At 44.3% G+C, this 16,595-nt stretch overlaps 2 protein-coding genes across 2 annotated transcripts in view; one reads left to right on the top strand and one right to left on the bottom strand.

The window, feature by feature from the left end:
- T265_06490 (hypothetical protein) overlaps positions 1 to 9,990 on the bottom strand; it is a gene marked incomplete at both ends in the record, with an annotated part of 17,349 nt that extends 7,359 nt beyond the window's left edge. The window contains one exon of the mRNA XM_009171764.1: positions 8,169 to 9,990. Coding sequence (XP_009170028.1) covers positions 8,169 to 8,171 — 3 coding nt within the window. The remainder of the gene's footprint in view (positions 1 to 8,168) is intronic.
- Positions 1 to 16,595, top strand: part of T265_06491 (hypothetical protein) — a gene marked incomplete at both ends in the record, with an annotated part of 36,974 nt that overhangs the window by 20,130 nt on the left and 249 nt on the right. Inside the window, 2 exons of the mRNA XM_009171765.1 lie at positions 8,334 to 9,698; positions 9,786 to 9,918. Of these exons, the coding sequence (XP_009170029.1) occupies positions 8,334 to 9,698; positions 9,786 to 9,918 (1,498 nt within the window). The remainder of the gene's footprint in view (positions 1 to 8,333; positions 9,699 to 9,785; positions 9,919 to 16,595) is intronic.

Raw genomic sequence — 16,595 nt, 5'->3', positions numbered from 1 at the left:
ATATATATATATGGTGTTTTGTATATTTCTTTTGTTTCCATCATAGCATTACGTATTCCGTCAATTGCATAGACGTTTTCGTTCGAATACGCAAAACTACAAAAACGCGCTTTTGCACATTTACACAATATAAAACTGATCACGTGCTTCGACTTTCTCTCCTGGTTTTCCTGGCGCTTGCAGCGGTCATTCGCGAGTTTTATGTGTTAATTCTGACATCAAAATATGTTAGACTGTCTTCGGATTTTATTATACGTGAGAACTGTTCAAAAGAAAACCCAGGGCAACCATATGTGGATTACTATTAATTCGCTCACTGACGCCAACGAGGAACCATTTTAAAGAGAACGATTCTTGGTGTGTCTGTCCCATTAGACCCTCTTTACTATTGTATACTCAACCTAGCGTTATTATTTTTAGTTCTCTGCCACAAACTCCTGATAAAGTAGCTTTTTGGCTAGCCAGACCACTACAGATAGGATTTAGTTATTCTATAACGGATTTCGCCTTGCTTAAATGCTGTCAGAAACAAGTTGTGCATCTTATAGTCATTCAGTTTGGCAATCCTGACTGAACACAAACAGATGGCCAAGATACTCTGCTTCGATGTCCGGCTACCAAAGTGAACGACAACAACAAACGAACACGAAGTCTTTCGAATGGTGCATTGATTCGCAGCATAGAAGCACAACCGAAGCACGTAGTTTCATTGTGAAAATAAAATCTAGTGAATCTTACCCTCCAATTCGTGCGGCCACCAACCTTATCTCAGCCAGTTCTCAAACAATTCTAGTAGATGCTCGCTTCCAAAATCGTAGAACATAACATTTCACTGTTGTGATCCATGTTGCTGGTGTTTCCATTATCTTAATGATGTGCGCTTACAACTTACTTTCTTGACCTAATAATCATGTGCGCTGCTACAAATATGCTTGAGAAAGTGGTCAACGAGATTAAGTTTTGGGGGGCATTCTCCTACTGGTTCACCGAGTTCCGGATATTTCTTTTTTATTGATGTAGATTTCCAGGTGACAAGAGCTTACCCTTAAAACAACTCACCACTGTTTGGGCTCGTTTTGATCACCCATAGAATCCCCTGGTGCTGTACCGCTTCATTCGAAGACGGAGAACAGTGCTTGTCCTTCCATTAATATAGGGAAAAGGATCCAACAGTATTGATGCCGAAATGCCAGCTCACACAATCAAATTAGCCAACTACGGTCATAAGTGCATCAACCTTCTTTTAACGCTCATGCGCACCGACCATTGGTTTCCCATCATCATGGTGGGAGAGACCGTCGGGCGTAGTTCAGCCTTCCAAGGCGTGTGCACGACCATCGTGCCACCCGGACCCATAAGCAAACGCGCGACCGAATTTCAACAGGCCTTGCCATAGTAGGTTTGACGCAGTTAGCTGACCTCATTTAGCGGCCTGTGAGAATGTGGTTCCAATACCATGACCCAATAAATACAGTGAGTTTTTGTCATGGTGACATAAATGTTTCGCGTCCTTTAGAGACGGGCCCAGTGCAGTGTCTGCGTCGCGGACCTATGTGTTTTTCTGGAAAAAACAGCGGTGATCTTCGGACTAACAGCACTTCAGCCGCATGGGACGGCAGTGCGACGTGTGTGGCATGGTTACTGACAGGCGAGCAATGTAGATGGTCCGTTTTTCAGGCACCCTTAGGGGACCCTGGCGCCTCAATCCATACAGGCGCTCCTTGGTTGGACATCTACGGGGGCCGTGCACTGCGGCCTGTACCAGCTACCAAACTGCAAATTAACTAGACATCTACGGGGCCGTGCACTGCGGCCTGTACCAGCTACCAAACTGCAAATTAACTAGTGCAGCCTGAAATTGCAGTTCATTTTTCTCCAATAACCCAAAATACCGGTTAACATAAGCCTTCGATGCAAGCTCAGAGTAAACTCGGAGGCTTCAAAACTCCAACCCTCACTCTCTACAAGCACTCGGTGTGAGGGGACTATCAGCAAAGCATCAAAGCACCAAAATACTTCATCAGAGCAATGCGTGCAATTGTGAGAGTTTGTCGATAAGTTTGTTGTGCAGTCTGTGAGGAAGATTTTTTACAGCTATGAATTCACAATTCAGACAATGCGATAAAGTTCCTACACGAAACAGTTCACCTGACGGTCATGTCCATTATTACTCTAAGACTCAAGCGCAGTGAAAGAGTGCTGAATTTTCACCGGGGAAATTTACTCTGCCTTCATAAGGGAAGCTTTTACGGTACATATATATTTCTTTTTCGCTTATGGTTCTCATGATCAAGTCTAGAAACAAAAATTCACAATTCAAATCTAGTGGGGCACCCATCCTGCTGTACAAATAACAGAGAACAGCCGACTGAAATTCCAAAAGCCATTCCGCGCTGTTGTACAGGCTGCGCGGACACTGGTAGCAAAACTGAACAGTCTTATTGGTCTGATAGCCACTTTCATGATTATGGGGTGGTGGAGCGTATCAGTAAACAAAAATCTGAAGCTGTTCTGCGAATCCCGAACGACTTTATAGAATTCAAGGGCTATTTTCTGGTGTAGTGTTCTGTGACAAAATTTTCTGTTCTGATGCATGCCATAAAATCCCTTTCTGTATGTCAATCCGTGGGCTAAAAAGTAGGTTTCACAGGGATATACGCTTCACCCTTATGACCCCAAAAACGATATTATACATATATACATTGCAATACTCATTAGTTGGGTTTCTAGGATGGCACTATAGCTCTATCCGAGAGCTCTATTACGGCGATAAACCATAATCAGAATGTAACATGGCGTGATATCGTATGTAACATATCCGAGTTCACCCAGCCTAACAGTGGGCTGTCCTGCTATGAACCGATGGACGGTCCCAAATTTAACGCCTTTAACAGAGACAGTGTTCTTAAAAGGATGATCAGGACAGTGGTAGGGATGATAGGTCATTGTTATCCGCATGGGATATCAGCATTAAATCTCTTTTCTGCGGGAAGGAAGGCCTAAAAGAGACCTTCAAAGCCTTTTGGGGGTTCACCGGATTAAAAACGGACCATCACTTTATCTTCCAAGCATTCAAGTCTGCAAAAGGACGCCAAAGGACCTCTATAAAAGAATGAGCTGACAACACCGCAAGGATGTAGAAAATCATGATGTAGCTTTTCTATTTGGCAAACTCGTGACGGGAGATGAAAATAAATCTGTGTGTCTTTCAAGTTTGCTTGATAAGTAAATTTTGGTGAGAATTCCTGCTTTCCAAACTGATCATTGTTCATTATCTCAATGGTGAGGCGCAACTCTACCATGATCGGACGTTGATGCCAGAATGCATTGAAACCCTATTGAACCCTATTGAAAACATCATAAAAAAATTTAGCTGGGTTCCAGGTGAGTCTCCCGCAGAACCAAATTTGTTTGCGAATGAGTGTATTTACCTGTTGAACCAACTTTTTCTAGTCACAATGCCAAGTGGTGTGCCGCAGCCAATTGGCTAGGACAGCGTCAATACGTAGTGATGAACGGAGGTGGGGCTGAAGTAAGCTACACTAACACTGTTTTCAAGCCTGAATTTGGCCCACACACCGGTGGTGACCTGACCTGTACAAACCATAAACAACTTGACCCATGCGTTCACAGTTGAAGTGAATCTTATTCATGACTTCACACATACCGGATGAGTGTTATTCTAACAAGAATTAGGACAGAACAATGTATTGAACCCAGCTTGTTCTCATGATAATTCACCAATTCACTTGCTACTTCCGTCCATTTACTTTTGATCTCCGCCTGTTTTGCTCCCCGCCGTTCACCTTGCCTCAAAAGCCGTCCCCTCCAACACTGGCAGTTCTGGCCTATACGCGTGTGAATGTGAGCTGCTGACCTAATTACACATGCGTGTTCGTGTCCCGTTTTCTGAGCCTGCCCTGAGCTGTTCTGCCACGATTCCTGTGTAATCGCACCGCCAAGCAGAAGGGACGACCCCAGCCCACACCACACAGCCGGAATTTGGCCCGCCGTTGTTTGGTCTGAGGACCTTAAAATTGCACTGTGCCGGTCAGACAGAGTTATGCACTTGGTGACGTCACGAATGTGGACAATTGAGTACTATTAAGGTTCCAATACTGAAGCTTAAGTCACGCGTTGGTCTGACGATCCCAAACAATAAAACGATGAATATGATTCAAAGGTCTACGTTTAATAGTTGGGATCGTCAGATCTACGTGTGACCCAAGGTTCTGTATTTGGGACACTGAGACTTTAGGCTTAACAAGCCTCTGGTGTGTGAGCTCGGCTACGGTGCACCTGCCTAGTTATGTGGGCGGTTTTACGTGTGAAAATACTTACCAGAACGCGCTCATGCAGCGGTCTTCGTGGCCCGACATGAGGGCGATTCGTGCATTAAATAACATAATCCTTGTCCAAATGCCTGTCAAGTGGGGATGAATTTGGCTGAAATTCAATGGGTCATTTATCAAAATGTGAAGCTTAATAAGACCCATGTAACTGACTAACGAGGGGGCCCTATTAAGGTCAGTTTCATGTTGAGTTCTATCGTGATGGCTCAGGACATGTGATTTCGGATAGCAAATTGTGGAGTGGTGACCGTCAGATGGGAACGCGAGTGTATACGAAAGACATTGCGTACAAATCTAATAAAAATGACAGCGTAGTCTTCTGTACATCTGAAGGTTTGCCGCAGTCAGCACCGAAGGTACGCAGTTTCCACCCAGAATAACACTAATATACCTGACCAATTAAAGAATCCCGGTGTCCGCTGGTCCCAACAGCCACTCTTGCATCTGATTAACAATATATACCCGTCTTGTGGTACGCTAAACGCGCTGTTATTTAGATTGGAGCAGTACTATCCCGGTCGACCAGTTATCGGCATGAAAGCCAGAATACAAGTGCTTAGATGGCAGGTATAGCCGGACGAATCGTCATCTAGTGGCCCCGACCAAATCATCCGCCCAAAAGCTCCACATCCGTCGGAATCTGAAGGCTAAAGCGTCTGGTTCAGACAAGCCGTCGATTGCGCTATGTCACTCTTGGAATCCCATTCTGACTCGCCAGTGTTTACTTTCTGACATTTGCCTGAGAATTGCAGCCTGGCATCATGATATTGGACCCCCACACCTCCAAGACATTTCCACACACGTAGAAATTTGTCACCCGACGCGGTTGTCAACTGGCCTATCGTGTGCCCATTAACCGAAAGCAGATCAGCCCAGGTAACTACGCCACCACTCAGACCCAATACCACCAAAAACGGAAAGATGCAACGTCTTTTATGCTCGGTGGGTCGTGGAAGGACCAATACAAAGGTCACTTCAGTCTATCTCTGGACAGTATCGGAAGCAGATGCTATGTGCACCAACACAAGTGGGTAGCTGGCCATGTAGTGCAGTGATTCCATGCGACTGGAGTTCGATCGAGCCAATCACAGATGAGGAAGTCGGCGATAATATCCGTCCATTATTATCTGGGGGTTGTACACTATATTTATGCTTTCCTCGTATTACTCTATTTTCAAAGGCCACAAATCCGACTTCACTGACCCAACTGAGAGCGATTTACATGTCATCCATTCTTGTTCGATTCTTCATGAAGTGCTTGTTGATCGCTGAAGCCGTAAATTGCAATTGCTTCCAATTCGGTTTGTATTTCTTCGTCTTCGCTGTTTGGAAGCTGATCGCTAATACACACCCTGCTTTATCACTCTTCAGCGACAGCTGGTGTTTGTTGATACTCGAAAGCATTTGATTCGGTTTTGCATGGTATCACTGTCAGGTTTGCCGAGGCATTTAAAGCATCGTTACCTCTGGTTAGATGCAACACGCAATCCTGTGAGAACACTGTAGCGGGTGCCTATAGTTCCAAGGCACATTGCCACAGAGGTGTGAGTCAGGGACATCCACTCTCCCATGTTTTTATCACAGCAATGGATGAGGTTCACTGATTATCAATGCTGCAGTTAAGATACCAGTTCCGTGACATCTTAAAGGATGGTTTTGCCTTCACTGACAACTTGGTCGTGTGTGCAGAAAGTCAGGCTCACCTTAAAATGTAGCTTCAAGTTGCTGCTGTTGAGCTGGGGAGAACTGGTATGATAACCAACTCCCGAAAGATGGTGATTTGTGGCGACTGAAGGCATCAAACTACCACAGTCTCAGTCGAACCTTGTTGCTTGCAAGAGGAACTCATCAATCCGCCGAGTCCGACAGAAATCGTGACATATTTGGACGCTCCCTTTACTTTCAAATGGGGAGAAGTTTTCAGCCACCAACAGCATCTACTGAAACTGCTCGAAGAGGTGACGCGCGTCCCTATGAAGCTACATCGCAAGCAAACACCTGATACCGAGGCTGAAATATTCGCTCAAGCTGGGCCACGTCCACGGAAACACGCTCAAGAGGTTGAACAATTACATCAGGTGATCTATTCCTGACTGGGTAGGTCCATCGAACGACAATCCGATCAGCTAAATCCACGCCGGTAAACAAAATGGAAGTCTTGGTGTTCCAAGTCTGATTTCAACCACCCCAAGGCAGAGGAAAGCGCGTATGGAAAAGCCTATCTCTCCTCAGTGCCGCGTGCTACGCAATTTGGTGGTTTTGCATTTCGCAAGGTTTTTCAGGATCTCAGCCTTCGGACCCGAATTCAAGTTGCTTGCGTGATCACCAAGGAAGAGTTGGGCTGTTTGAGACGATATTCTGCACAATGTTGGCGGCGGCAGTTTTCGAGAGTTGGTCGCTTTGCCACACTCTAATCGATGACTTGTGTTTCCTGAGCCTGTGTTTCCTCGGACATTTATCCGCGGTATCCAGCTCCGGTGCAACCTGCTTAAGAAGATAGTTAGCAGTTTTTGGCGTCATCCTGGTGGCCAGCCTATCTTTTGTCGAGAGAACTGTCGACAGTCCTGCTGGATCGCTCATGATGCGAGATGTGCTCGTCATAATCGGGTTGCAAGGGAACTCGCGGAACGTCCTCGCCACCTGGGATACACCGTATTCGAGAAGTCGAGAGCACCCACGTCTACGTCTTTAATCAAGCCTTATCTAATCGCTATTCGATAGCTCCGAACAACTGTGACAGACGTAATCATGGTCTCGGATGAGCGTGCATTGACTGCTTTGAGTAAGAAGAAGCAGAAGTGTTCAATCGTGCAATCGACTATGACATTGACTTTTTGGTTCAGTACCTGATGATCATTTCATATCGACGGATCCGTTTTCCCCAACCCGCCAAAGCTGTTGTTGTATGGGTACTTCGTAAGGTCACAGTCAGTTACTTGTGTTTGCTCGCCACTTTGGGCTCTCTACTTACTTACAACTCTTCTATGCGTGGTACATGGCGCTGAGTGTTCATTCTTACCATTTACTTTCACACTTAACCCAGTATGATGGAGACTTTGTGCCTGATGTGCACGTGTTGACCGTGCTAGCGCTTACTGCGCCCTGAGCAGCATTCAGCACTGTTTGTCCCTTCTTCAGTTACTGGTTAGTTGCTGTGTTTCCGTACGAACCATCCTTACATAAGTTAGAAATCATTTTGTCTGACTGGAACTATTGGTAGCAAATCTTCAAATGGAATTTTCCCCTCCGTTTATCTAACATTCACCTTCACATCCCTCGGACTAACTTTTCATGTTTTTTTTTACCATGCACTTCAAAACAAACGATAACAACAGCAGTAGTGATCATTGACGATTACGGTTGGCAAGTTACAGTAGATTGAGGCAGAACATTAATTTCCGGTTGTCCTTTTATTGTGCTGCCATACCGAAGAAGCCCAATCCACAATTTCATCCAAACAACTATTTCAACAGAGCTATGTATATTTCTGTGGATAATTGCGCTCAAAGCCGCCGAGGGTGCTTCAGTTCACGGAGCACTCAAGAGGATGCACACAGTACTCAAAATCAGCAAATTAGTGGGCAGGCACCCTAGTCCCTTCTCTTAGTATGCAGTTATGTTACTGGATTCTTGTCAGTTATTTTGCCACGTTATCAGTAGGTGAGTCTCACGTGTATTTTCGAACCAGTAATACTATCCATCTTCATCAAGTCAACGGATGGAAGTTCTTCTATAGCATGTCTATATTAGTACAGTTATCCTCGGGACAGGTAATGAATGCACACTGATGGAACCAAACTTGAAACACAAACTTACCATATGGAGGATTCTTGCTTACACTCTGGCACCACATCATCGATCGGCGATATTCAAATTATCCACACACAGAGTGAACAAAACATTCCGGCAACGTATAAACGAAATAACCCAGATGAAAATCCCATGGAGCTGGGCTTGTCTGGCTTTTTTTCTTGTTACCAGTCAGTGTAAAACGCATCACATGGTTTGGCTGCCCGCCGGAAAATTGGTTTCTCTCCCATGTAAACTGCGACAGCTCCATAAACGGGAATCTCCTGAGTGGTGGGTTCGAGAGAACCGGGAACTGGATACAAATTTTACTTCCAACTCCATTGCGGCATGGTATGATCGTCTTGGGAACCTACTCCATGTGGGTGAGATTCTGTTGATTCATGTCCCTCCATTTGAAGCTAGCGAACTATCTGTGACTCAGTATGCGGCACGACCCACTCCTCCAACGGAGAAACCGATGAGTCTGATGCCAGAGTATAGGAGTTGGATCGGTGGAACCAACCAAATTCTAAAGGTTAGACACATGGATTCTGTCACATGCAGTGAACTTCAAACTAGCACAGTTATCGGATATCGAGACCCTTGGAAAGTAATCGAACGAAAAAGCCGAATCGGGAGGCAGGTTTTTTTTACATTCATGATCTATGTGCAACCGATAATCATTTGGAACTACGCAGTTCCACCGGAGATTGAGTTCGAAAACAGAAGCGTACTGCTTAAACCAGTCACAAATTGGTGTTACAAGCAACGCTCCATAAAAAGACATGTTGCTCGGGCATGCAGCGGCATTTATGAACATCGCAGACCCTTCGTTAAACTTTCTGGCCTCAAAGAACGTATGCCACTAGTTCAGTCGACCGCCTTAGGGTACACAGAGCTTGGTGTGCAAATAGAATTGTCTGTGTCACCTTTGAGTCTTTTGGCCGATCCGACAAACGGAGAATTGAGTTATCTACATGCCCACCTAAAACACAGTTTGGATATGTACCTTTTAGAGGATTTAGAAAATCAACTGAACCTTGAAGATCCCTTCGAGTCGACCATAGTGGCAACCCGTTTGAGTGTTATCTGTCCTCCTGGAACTTTCACATTCACAACCAAACCGGTATTACGCGGTCTCAATTTCGAAAGCCTATTGAATTCAAGCTTCAAGGACAGCTCAGCAGAAGCACTCCTACCATACAAGTTGATTTGTCACCCCTGTCCTGATGGCACAGCATCCCGTGCACCATACACATATGATGATGGCTGCTATAAATGTCCACGGGGATATTATCGGGGTAGCACCGGATGGCCAAGCAGCGCTGGTTGTTTAAGATGCCCAGAGGGGTTTACGACGGACACTGTTGGAGCCACCTCTATTGGGGAGTGTAAACTAAACGCAGGAGCTATCACCAGATGGATACTCAGTCAGCTGCTTCAGATGTGGTTCTCGTTGGAGCAAATAATTGCTGGGAAATCTGGACCAGAGACTCCGACAAGAGCGCTGCCTTTTGATCAGCAATCTGCATGGGCATGGTTGGGCAGATTAGATAGGTCAGTGTGGATATGTGCCGGTGTGTATTGCCTGGTGGTAATGTGGCTTACCGGTATGGCCGTCTACCGACTCCACCTTTATTTCAGGCTCCAAAGCATATTCAAAAAGCAGTACAGGCTACTCTTGAAAGCAGTACTGATTGGACAAATTAATTTGGTTTCTCACATAAAAATGCGCGCTAAACAGAGCGTCAAAGCGGACCCAAATGACCCGTTTACGGTAGGAGCGCCCACTGAAATGACTGGAGCTGGAGAGTAATAACTCATTGCGATTTTGTAAAGTGCCGTTCCGAATTCCTTCCGAAATCGAAGAAGTTATTATTCATTGATAAATGTGTCTTCGGTACCTTCAGACTACCAGCTACATAGCACTGACTAGGGTGAAGCTAGCTGAATTTTCTTTGCCCATGACCACAAAATGTGGTATATCGATAACCTGAAAAGAGTGCTAGGAATCATGCTAACATGGTTGGAAACGAATTCATATCGTTTCATGAATATCTCTCTACATGAGTTTGAAGATCATTAGTGGCCAAAGAAAAAACCCTGGTGAAAAATAGGTTCCTCCACTTTATCCACAATCATTGTCAGCAACTGCGGCAACAGGAAAAAACAACGGTAATGACACTGATAGCAGCGTAAGGTAATGGTGCAGTTACCAAACTACCTTAAAGTGGGGCAGGATGCAATTTCCCGTCGAACACAGACATCCGTACTTGTGCGCTTAAAAAAGTCTCAGATAAGTCATCTGATGAGAATCGAGGGCAGGAATCTACTGAAATTGATCTGCAGCCACATCCGTCGGAATTCCCAAACAATGGGCTCACGAGAACTTGATTCACTTAGGTAGCTGTTGTCATCTCTAACCTTTTCTGCAAATTCATCCATCTTTGTGCACAGTTGCCAGTAGACATCGAAAAAAAGCATTCTCTTAGGTTGAAACCCACTACATGATAAGTACTTAATCAGAAAGTTCGTGCTAGTGGATGCATTTGCCAGCATTGGCTTACTTACTTGGCCTACACTTTTGAGTCGCTTTTATCCATAGAAAAATCCATCAGTATTGTGCCAACTGAACTTTCAATGCAGCTTGCAGAGGGAGGGGTGGCGAACATGCGCCAGTGACGCTTCATTTCATTAGAGTGATACGTCAGACAACAGGCGTCCACACACGTACACACACACATTGAATTGCGAAAGTACGCCCACACCGCATTTATCCTAAATGTATTAGGGTATAGGAAAGACGCATATCATCTTGCTGGGTACGCGAACGTGATCAGGTCAGTGTGGTGGTATGGATCAGGCCCTCACTTGCCCAGGAAAGATGTGCCCCTATCACGTAAAGTTCGGTCCGGCAAAAAGCTCTGTACCTACTGGGATTCAGCAAGTTCATCCAACAACTCATCGCTCCTACGCAGCGTCCCCTGCCTCACGCGCTGCTACGAACGTTCAGTAACATCATCTCAGCGGACTGCACATATGTTAGGGAAATTTGAAAATATATCTGACTATTTACTTTGGTTGACCATTTCCGTGAAGACATGTAGTTACCCTGCCTTACTTAGAGGTCACCGACCCGAGCCCGTCATGCATTCACTTGGATCATATGGAGGAGAGCCTCAGTTAGAGATTAACGTTTCTCTGCGGTATACAACCCAATTAGATCTCTCCATTGTGCGGGCCTGGTTGCTTACTCGATTTCGCTCAGGACACATGACCATGAGGGGGTAACCGGCCCGTCAACTCCAACAGGTTTCTGCAGCTGAAAATTATTGTGACAATCTGGGGAGCTGTTGGAAGGGTTTGTGCTGAAGAATGGTTGGAGGGTGAATGGAAGATGATGGAAAAAGCCATGCTGTCAACATTCAAAGTTGTCTGCTCATGCCATCTGACTCGACAGGGTGACTTTTCCTGACCTAAATCATCAGCAAAAATGGATAGGCACTTCTCTCAGCCGAAATTATCGTAATTACTAGGAATGATCACTAAAAAACGACGTCGGTAATTCATTGGATAACACAAATTCTAGGATATGTTTTTGTCCACATTTGAGGTTTTCTGTACCCACGCACCTATGACTGTTGACCTTGAGCTGTGTTCCGCTCCACTTGCCAAGGTTGGATTCTTCAGGCCTCGGGTGTGGTGTTCAGGATTGATATTTACGGAAGCACCCGGATCCAAATGTAGCTCACGTTAGCAGAGTTTCGTTGACCATTTGTTCCTTCTTCCATTGCTACTACATCTCGCCCCCATCAGTTCCACAACAGTTGGTCAACGCCTACACCTACAGTGAAGTCGCCTGCCAGATTTGAAGCATCTTTTCAGTCATCCTCTAAGTCGGACACAAAAGCTGCGACCAGCTAGGTTGTTTTTCATGACAGCCTTTAGGTTCGTTAGAGAGGGATGAGGGTAATTTACAGCAGTGGCCTCATTGTCGAATATTTCGACACGCTAGTTGGAGAATGGGTAACGGTATTTGAGATACCTATTTGTAATCCCTTTCTCATGAACCGCTAAAGCGGTTAGGTTATACTTCCTTTCATGCAGTTCCGAAAATTGCATGACTTAGCTAGGTGCTTCGAGGTTAGTGCACATTGACCGATGGCTTCCTTTGGTGTCTGGGTGGGTGATAAATCTGGAACCAATCAAATGTTTAATTTACTTGACATAGAGGATTGCCGCGCCTCTTTGTTTCCATTATTCATTAGCGGAATGTGGATAGATCCAGCGCCTTCTCCAACCAAAACATTGTTTATTGACGTTCTTTTACTCCGCGTTGAACGCACTCAGAATCATAAAGCTTTCATATCCTTCTCTCTGAAGTTTCCAGTTCTCCGAAAATTAATTTTGGTAGGTATCTTCATTGACGAGAGTCACTAGCCCCCAGCCAATGAATGGATTACCATAACAAATTATGTGGCTTATTCACAGCTAGAATTCCATTTAGTTCACTTAGTCATTTAGTCCAAACGCCTCTAAATAACCGAGCCAAAAACCTGTCTTCCTATATGGACGAGCCTCTCGCCCAAAGTAGAATTCTGCTTAATGCATTTGAGCTGCTTTCTGTTCAGCACAGTAGTTTCGCAAGGTTTGCTAGGGTTCATCAACGTCACACCAGTTAACTTTTATGTATAAGCTACGGTTAAGGCTATCGCCAATTTCGAGTGCGCACATACAGTGCCTCAACAATATATGCCGGAGACCAGTAGCCGATAGCGACTCCATGAGCAGCCACGAGTCAGATCAAAGCGGTGATCAAATTACAGGGTCTTCAAGGGACAAGTGTATCCGGAGGCCAAATTGTTTAAACGACCGAATATCACGTCGATTGGACGGGTGTGTCACGTGCAGACTATCAGCCAAACGAAGCCACGCCCTGATTGGCCAGAATCAGCCAATCAGGATTGAGCGTGTGCACCTCGAAGCTTCGCGCCCGCTCACGGAGACCTCAGCGTGACATTGTGGAGCAACCTGTGATAACCCTATAGATGCGGTTGTCATAATTTTTTTATCTCCACGTGAGACTTTCTCAAGCCATCATGTTTTCTAGTATACCATGAGGTTTGTAATACCGTTTACATGTGACGACAATAAATTCAGAAAATAGGGAATACATAAGATTCCTAAGACTGATGCTGGTTGGTTTTTCACATCATGCTATTCGCAAACAAGCGTATTTCGTAGATATCATAAAATATGAACGATGCTCTTACAGCAGATTGTTACACGTGTCCACTGGTAATCCCAATAGTTTTACTATGTTTGGTCCTCGCTCGACTTTATTTCTAAACCCCACCAAGGGCAGGTTTCAGGAACATCGAAAAAATCTTAGTTTGTCTCACTTCTGTTTCGTCCAATATGTGTAATTACAATGGTCTTCTGGTAACTCAGCGGAGATTCAACAGCTTGTCAGGTTTCGTTCAAAAACTTACTGGAATATTTTCAGTCAAGATTATTTCAACCAATCGCGCTTGTAACATTTCGAAAAGTTCAAAGTTTATGCACCCAAACGTGTGTGAACCTCATGTATTCTGCAAGATCCAAAAGCTGCAGTCAGGAATGACTGTAGTGAATCGTTCAAGTACGGAATTTATTCCCTGCTATTTTGAGTCTGTAAGCCCCAATGGATAAAGACGAAATTTCGAGTAAATTTTAGAAATATTTTTAGATGTCAAAATTTCCACTACAAATATTTACTCTCAGAATTGTGAGTATTGAAGTTCACTCTGTGGCAGAAGTGATCACATAGATATCCTACTCATAAAGAGTTGCAAATTCGTTGAAGTCGGCTGTTCTCATTGAAATCAAAGAACCGGGATTCGTGGACATTTAATATTTTCAGCGGTCTCGTGACCTCCAGTAGTGACTTCATGCAGTTTAGCGCACTGCTTTGTGAGAGTTTCCCGACGACCTCTCTTCGCTACAGAGGCCTCGGATGGCGAGTGGAAGAGTAAAACTACCTCTGCAACACACAGTTTAATAACAGTAAGTTCATCTTTGAATTACACTGAATGGCACTCAAACCCTACATATGTAGGATTCCTTTGAAGAAATTCCATTACAGGAGAATCCTCCTTGGCTTCATTGCAGCTTGCACTAAAGGACCCACTTCTAAACGAACGATCAAGTATAATCCATCTTTGCGATAAGTAAAACAGAGTAATTATGGTAATACATACATGGGAAAGTGTTGGTAGACCGAAGAAGACTTCTATCTGGTTTGGAATCCTGAGAGTTCAGCCCATCAATTTACAGTGCGACAGGTGGAAAGCAAACCTGGTTGTCGGATTACTTTCTACCTCAACGGCTGTGATAATCCATCTGTGTATGGAGTTCTTGGAGCGACTCTCGCTTGCAGATGATTTCGACTTAGTGAACAAAACCGAAAACGACCAAAGAATCAAACAGTCAAAAAAGTGGTGCCAGTGTAAGTTAAGCTCACAGCCACGCGTGGCTGAACGGTATGATTTTCAACTGTTGTCTGGGAGGTTACGGGTTCAAATTTCCCTGAAGATTTTTGAGATGCACACTGATAATGAGTAAGGATAAGGAAGGAACAGCCACATAGTATCTCCTAGCTCCCAGTCACGTGACCCATTGGAGAGAAGCTACAAGCTCTGGTCTCGGAAGCGCACGTAATTGGCCATCATTCTCATATTTAGGTGAATTCTTTGTAAGTGCTACAATCATGTGTGGGCTTTGTCTAATGCTAAACACGAGTTGGCGATCTCCTTTAGACCAGCTTTGAGTTTTTAAAACTAGAAGTAATCACCAGCGAAATGTACTCATTTGCATTCCAATTTGGCGTTTACGGTGACTCACTTGAAATCCAACCGAATACCTCGTTTATGTTCTGCTTCTACTTAGTGTACTGCACCAGGCCGCCTCATGTTTCAGTCTGTAAGCTGTTTAATTAAATAAGAACATTAATGAAAGATTCAGCTGGGTTTCAAGTGAATAACTATGAAAACCAGATTGGTATGCAAATAAGTGTATTTGTCGCATGTCTACACTGTTTCATTCCGTATTCGCAACCCAATTTGTTGTGCGCTATCTCATCATGCAGAGTAAACCCAACTTTATCACATATTATTATTAGATGCCCTAGAAGTTGTGCGACAGAATAGCCATGTGAGTTACTGGGCCTCAAAAACCCATCAATTCTTCCTCCGAGCTAACCAGTGCAGGCGCACCGACTCTTTCAGCTGTTCAGTTGGTGCTTCGAAGTCAGAACTGAGACTCTATTATCCTAAACCTCGATCTTACGCTCCCATGTATTTCACGGATACTCTTTAACTGGGAGACGCACAAACACTGACTTCTTGTCAATGACAGATAAGTGGATGGTGCACACAATGCCTACTGGGATAGTTCAACAAGGGATCGAACAATCGCGCGCAGTACCGCATAACCTGGGTATCCTGCTAAATTATATAGGTTGTCACACTTTGTGTTGTATCAGTATCTAGCTTATATACTCCATCAAATGTCGGAAAGCAGTCGGGTGAAATGACCAGCAATGGCCCAGTGGCGTTAGTTGGAACAATTTACTGTAGAATATAGTGGATATGATTTGGCATTTTCGAATGTTCGTGAATCAGTCTGACAGGTTCAAAGAAAACCATCAGTGATCCAGTTGAATAAAGCAAACAACCCGTATGTCGAACCACTGATAAGTCGGGTGCGTTTGTTAGTTGTTGGCTTATCTATTCATCGAGTTTGACAATTGGCTTCCAGAAGTTTTCGTCACAATCAAGTGGATGCCAACAATTGCATGTTGATGGAGTCTCCCTAACTAGTGGCAGTTTGTTTGCAAACCAATTGCAAAGCACGGTGAACTGGTCAAGAGCCACCTGATTAATGACCGGAACAAACAACCAGATGTACATTCGAATTCATATGGAGGGTTGTAATATACTTTCTTATGCAATCCAATTGTGAACGGTCCGTGCATATATCTTGTGGACAGTACCGGAGCTACAGCGTGCAGGCGGGTACAGGTGATTAAAAACTTAATATTTTCGGATTTTTTTCTACGCAGTGCATGTCAGTGCACTGATCCAGCGAAAATTCTTAAGAGATTATTCGATTTTTCGTCAAATTTCGATTCGAAAATTCGAGTACTGATGAGTTCGAAGCAAAATTTCCAATTAATCTTCTAAGATAGCCAATAGGGTCTCAAGTCCCATATCTAATAATGCATAAGTCTGATATTTACTTCACAGTCAATTCAAGTTAGTCCTTAACTTGTGTTGCAGTCAGAAATAACCGCATCAGGTCGTAATCGTACTGCATTTTTGCTGTGTTCTTGCGGCTGAGCATGGCAACTCATAATGAAGGAATTTTTCACACATGTTGTAAACATTTCATCACGAAATGTCAATTCTTTGCTGC

This window comes from Opisthorchis viverrini (genome assembly GCF_000715545.1).
Source record: "Opisthorchis viverrini unplaced genomic scaffold opera_v5_133, whole genome shotgun sequence".
Taxonomy (NCBI): Eukaryota; Metazoa; Platyhelminthes; class Trematoda; order Opisthorchiida; family Opisthorchiidae; genus Opisthorchis; species Opisthorchis viverrini.
The sequence above is the reverse complement of the archived record's forward strand: the minus strand, read 5'-3'. Positions and strand labels throughout refer to the sequence as shown.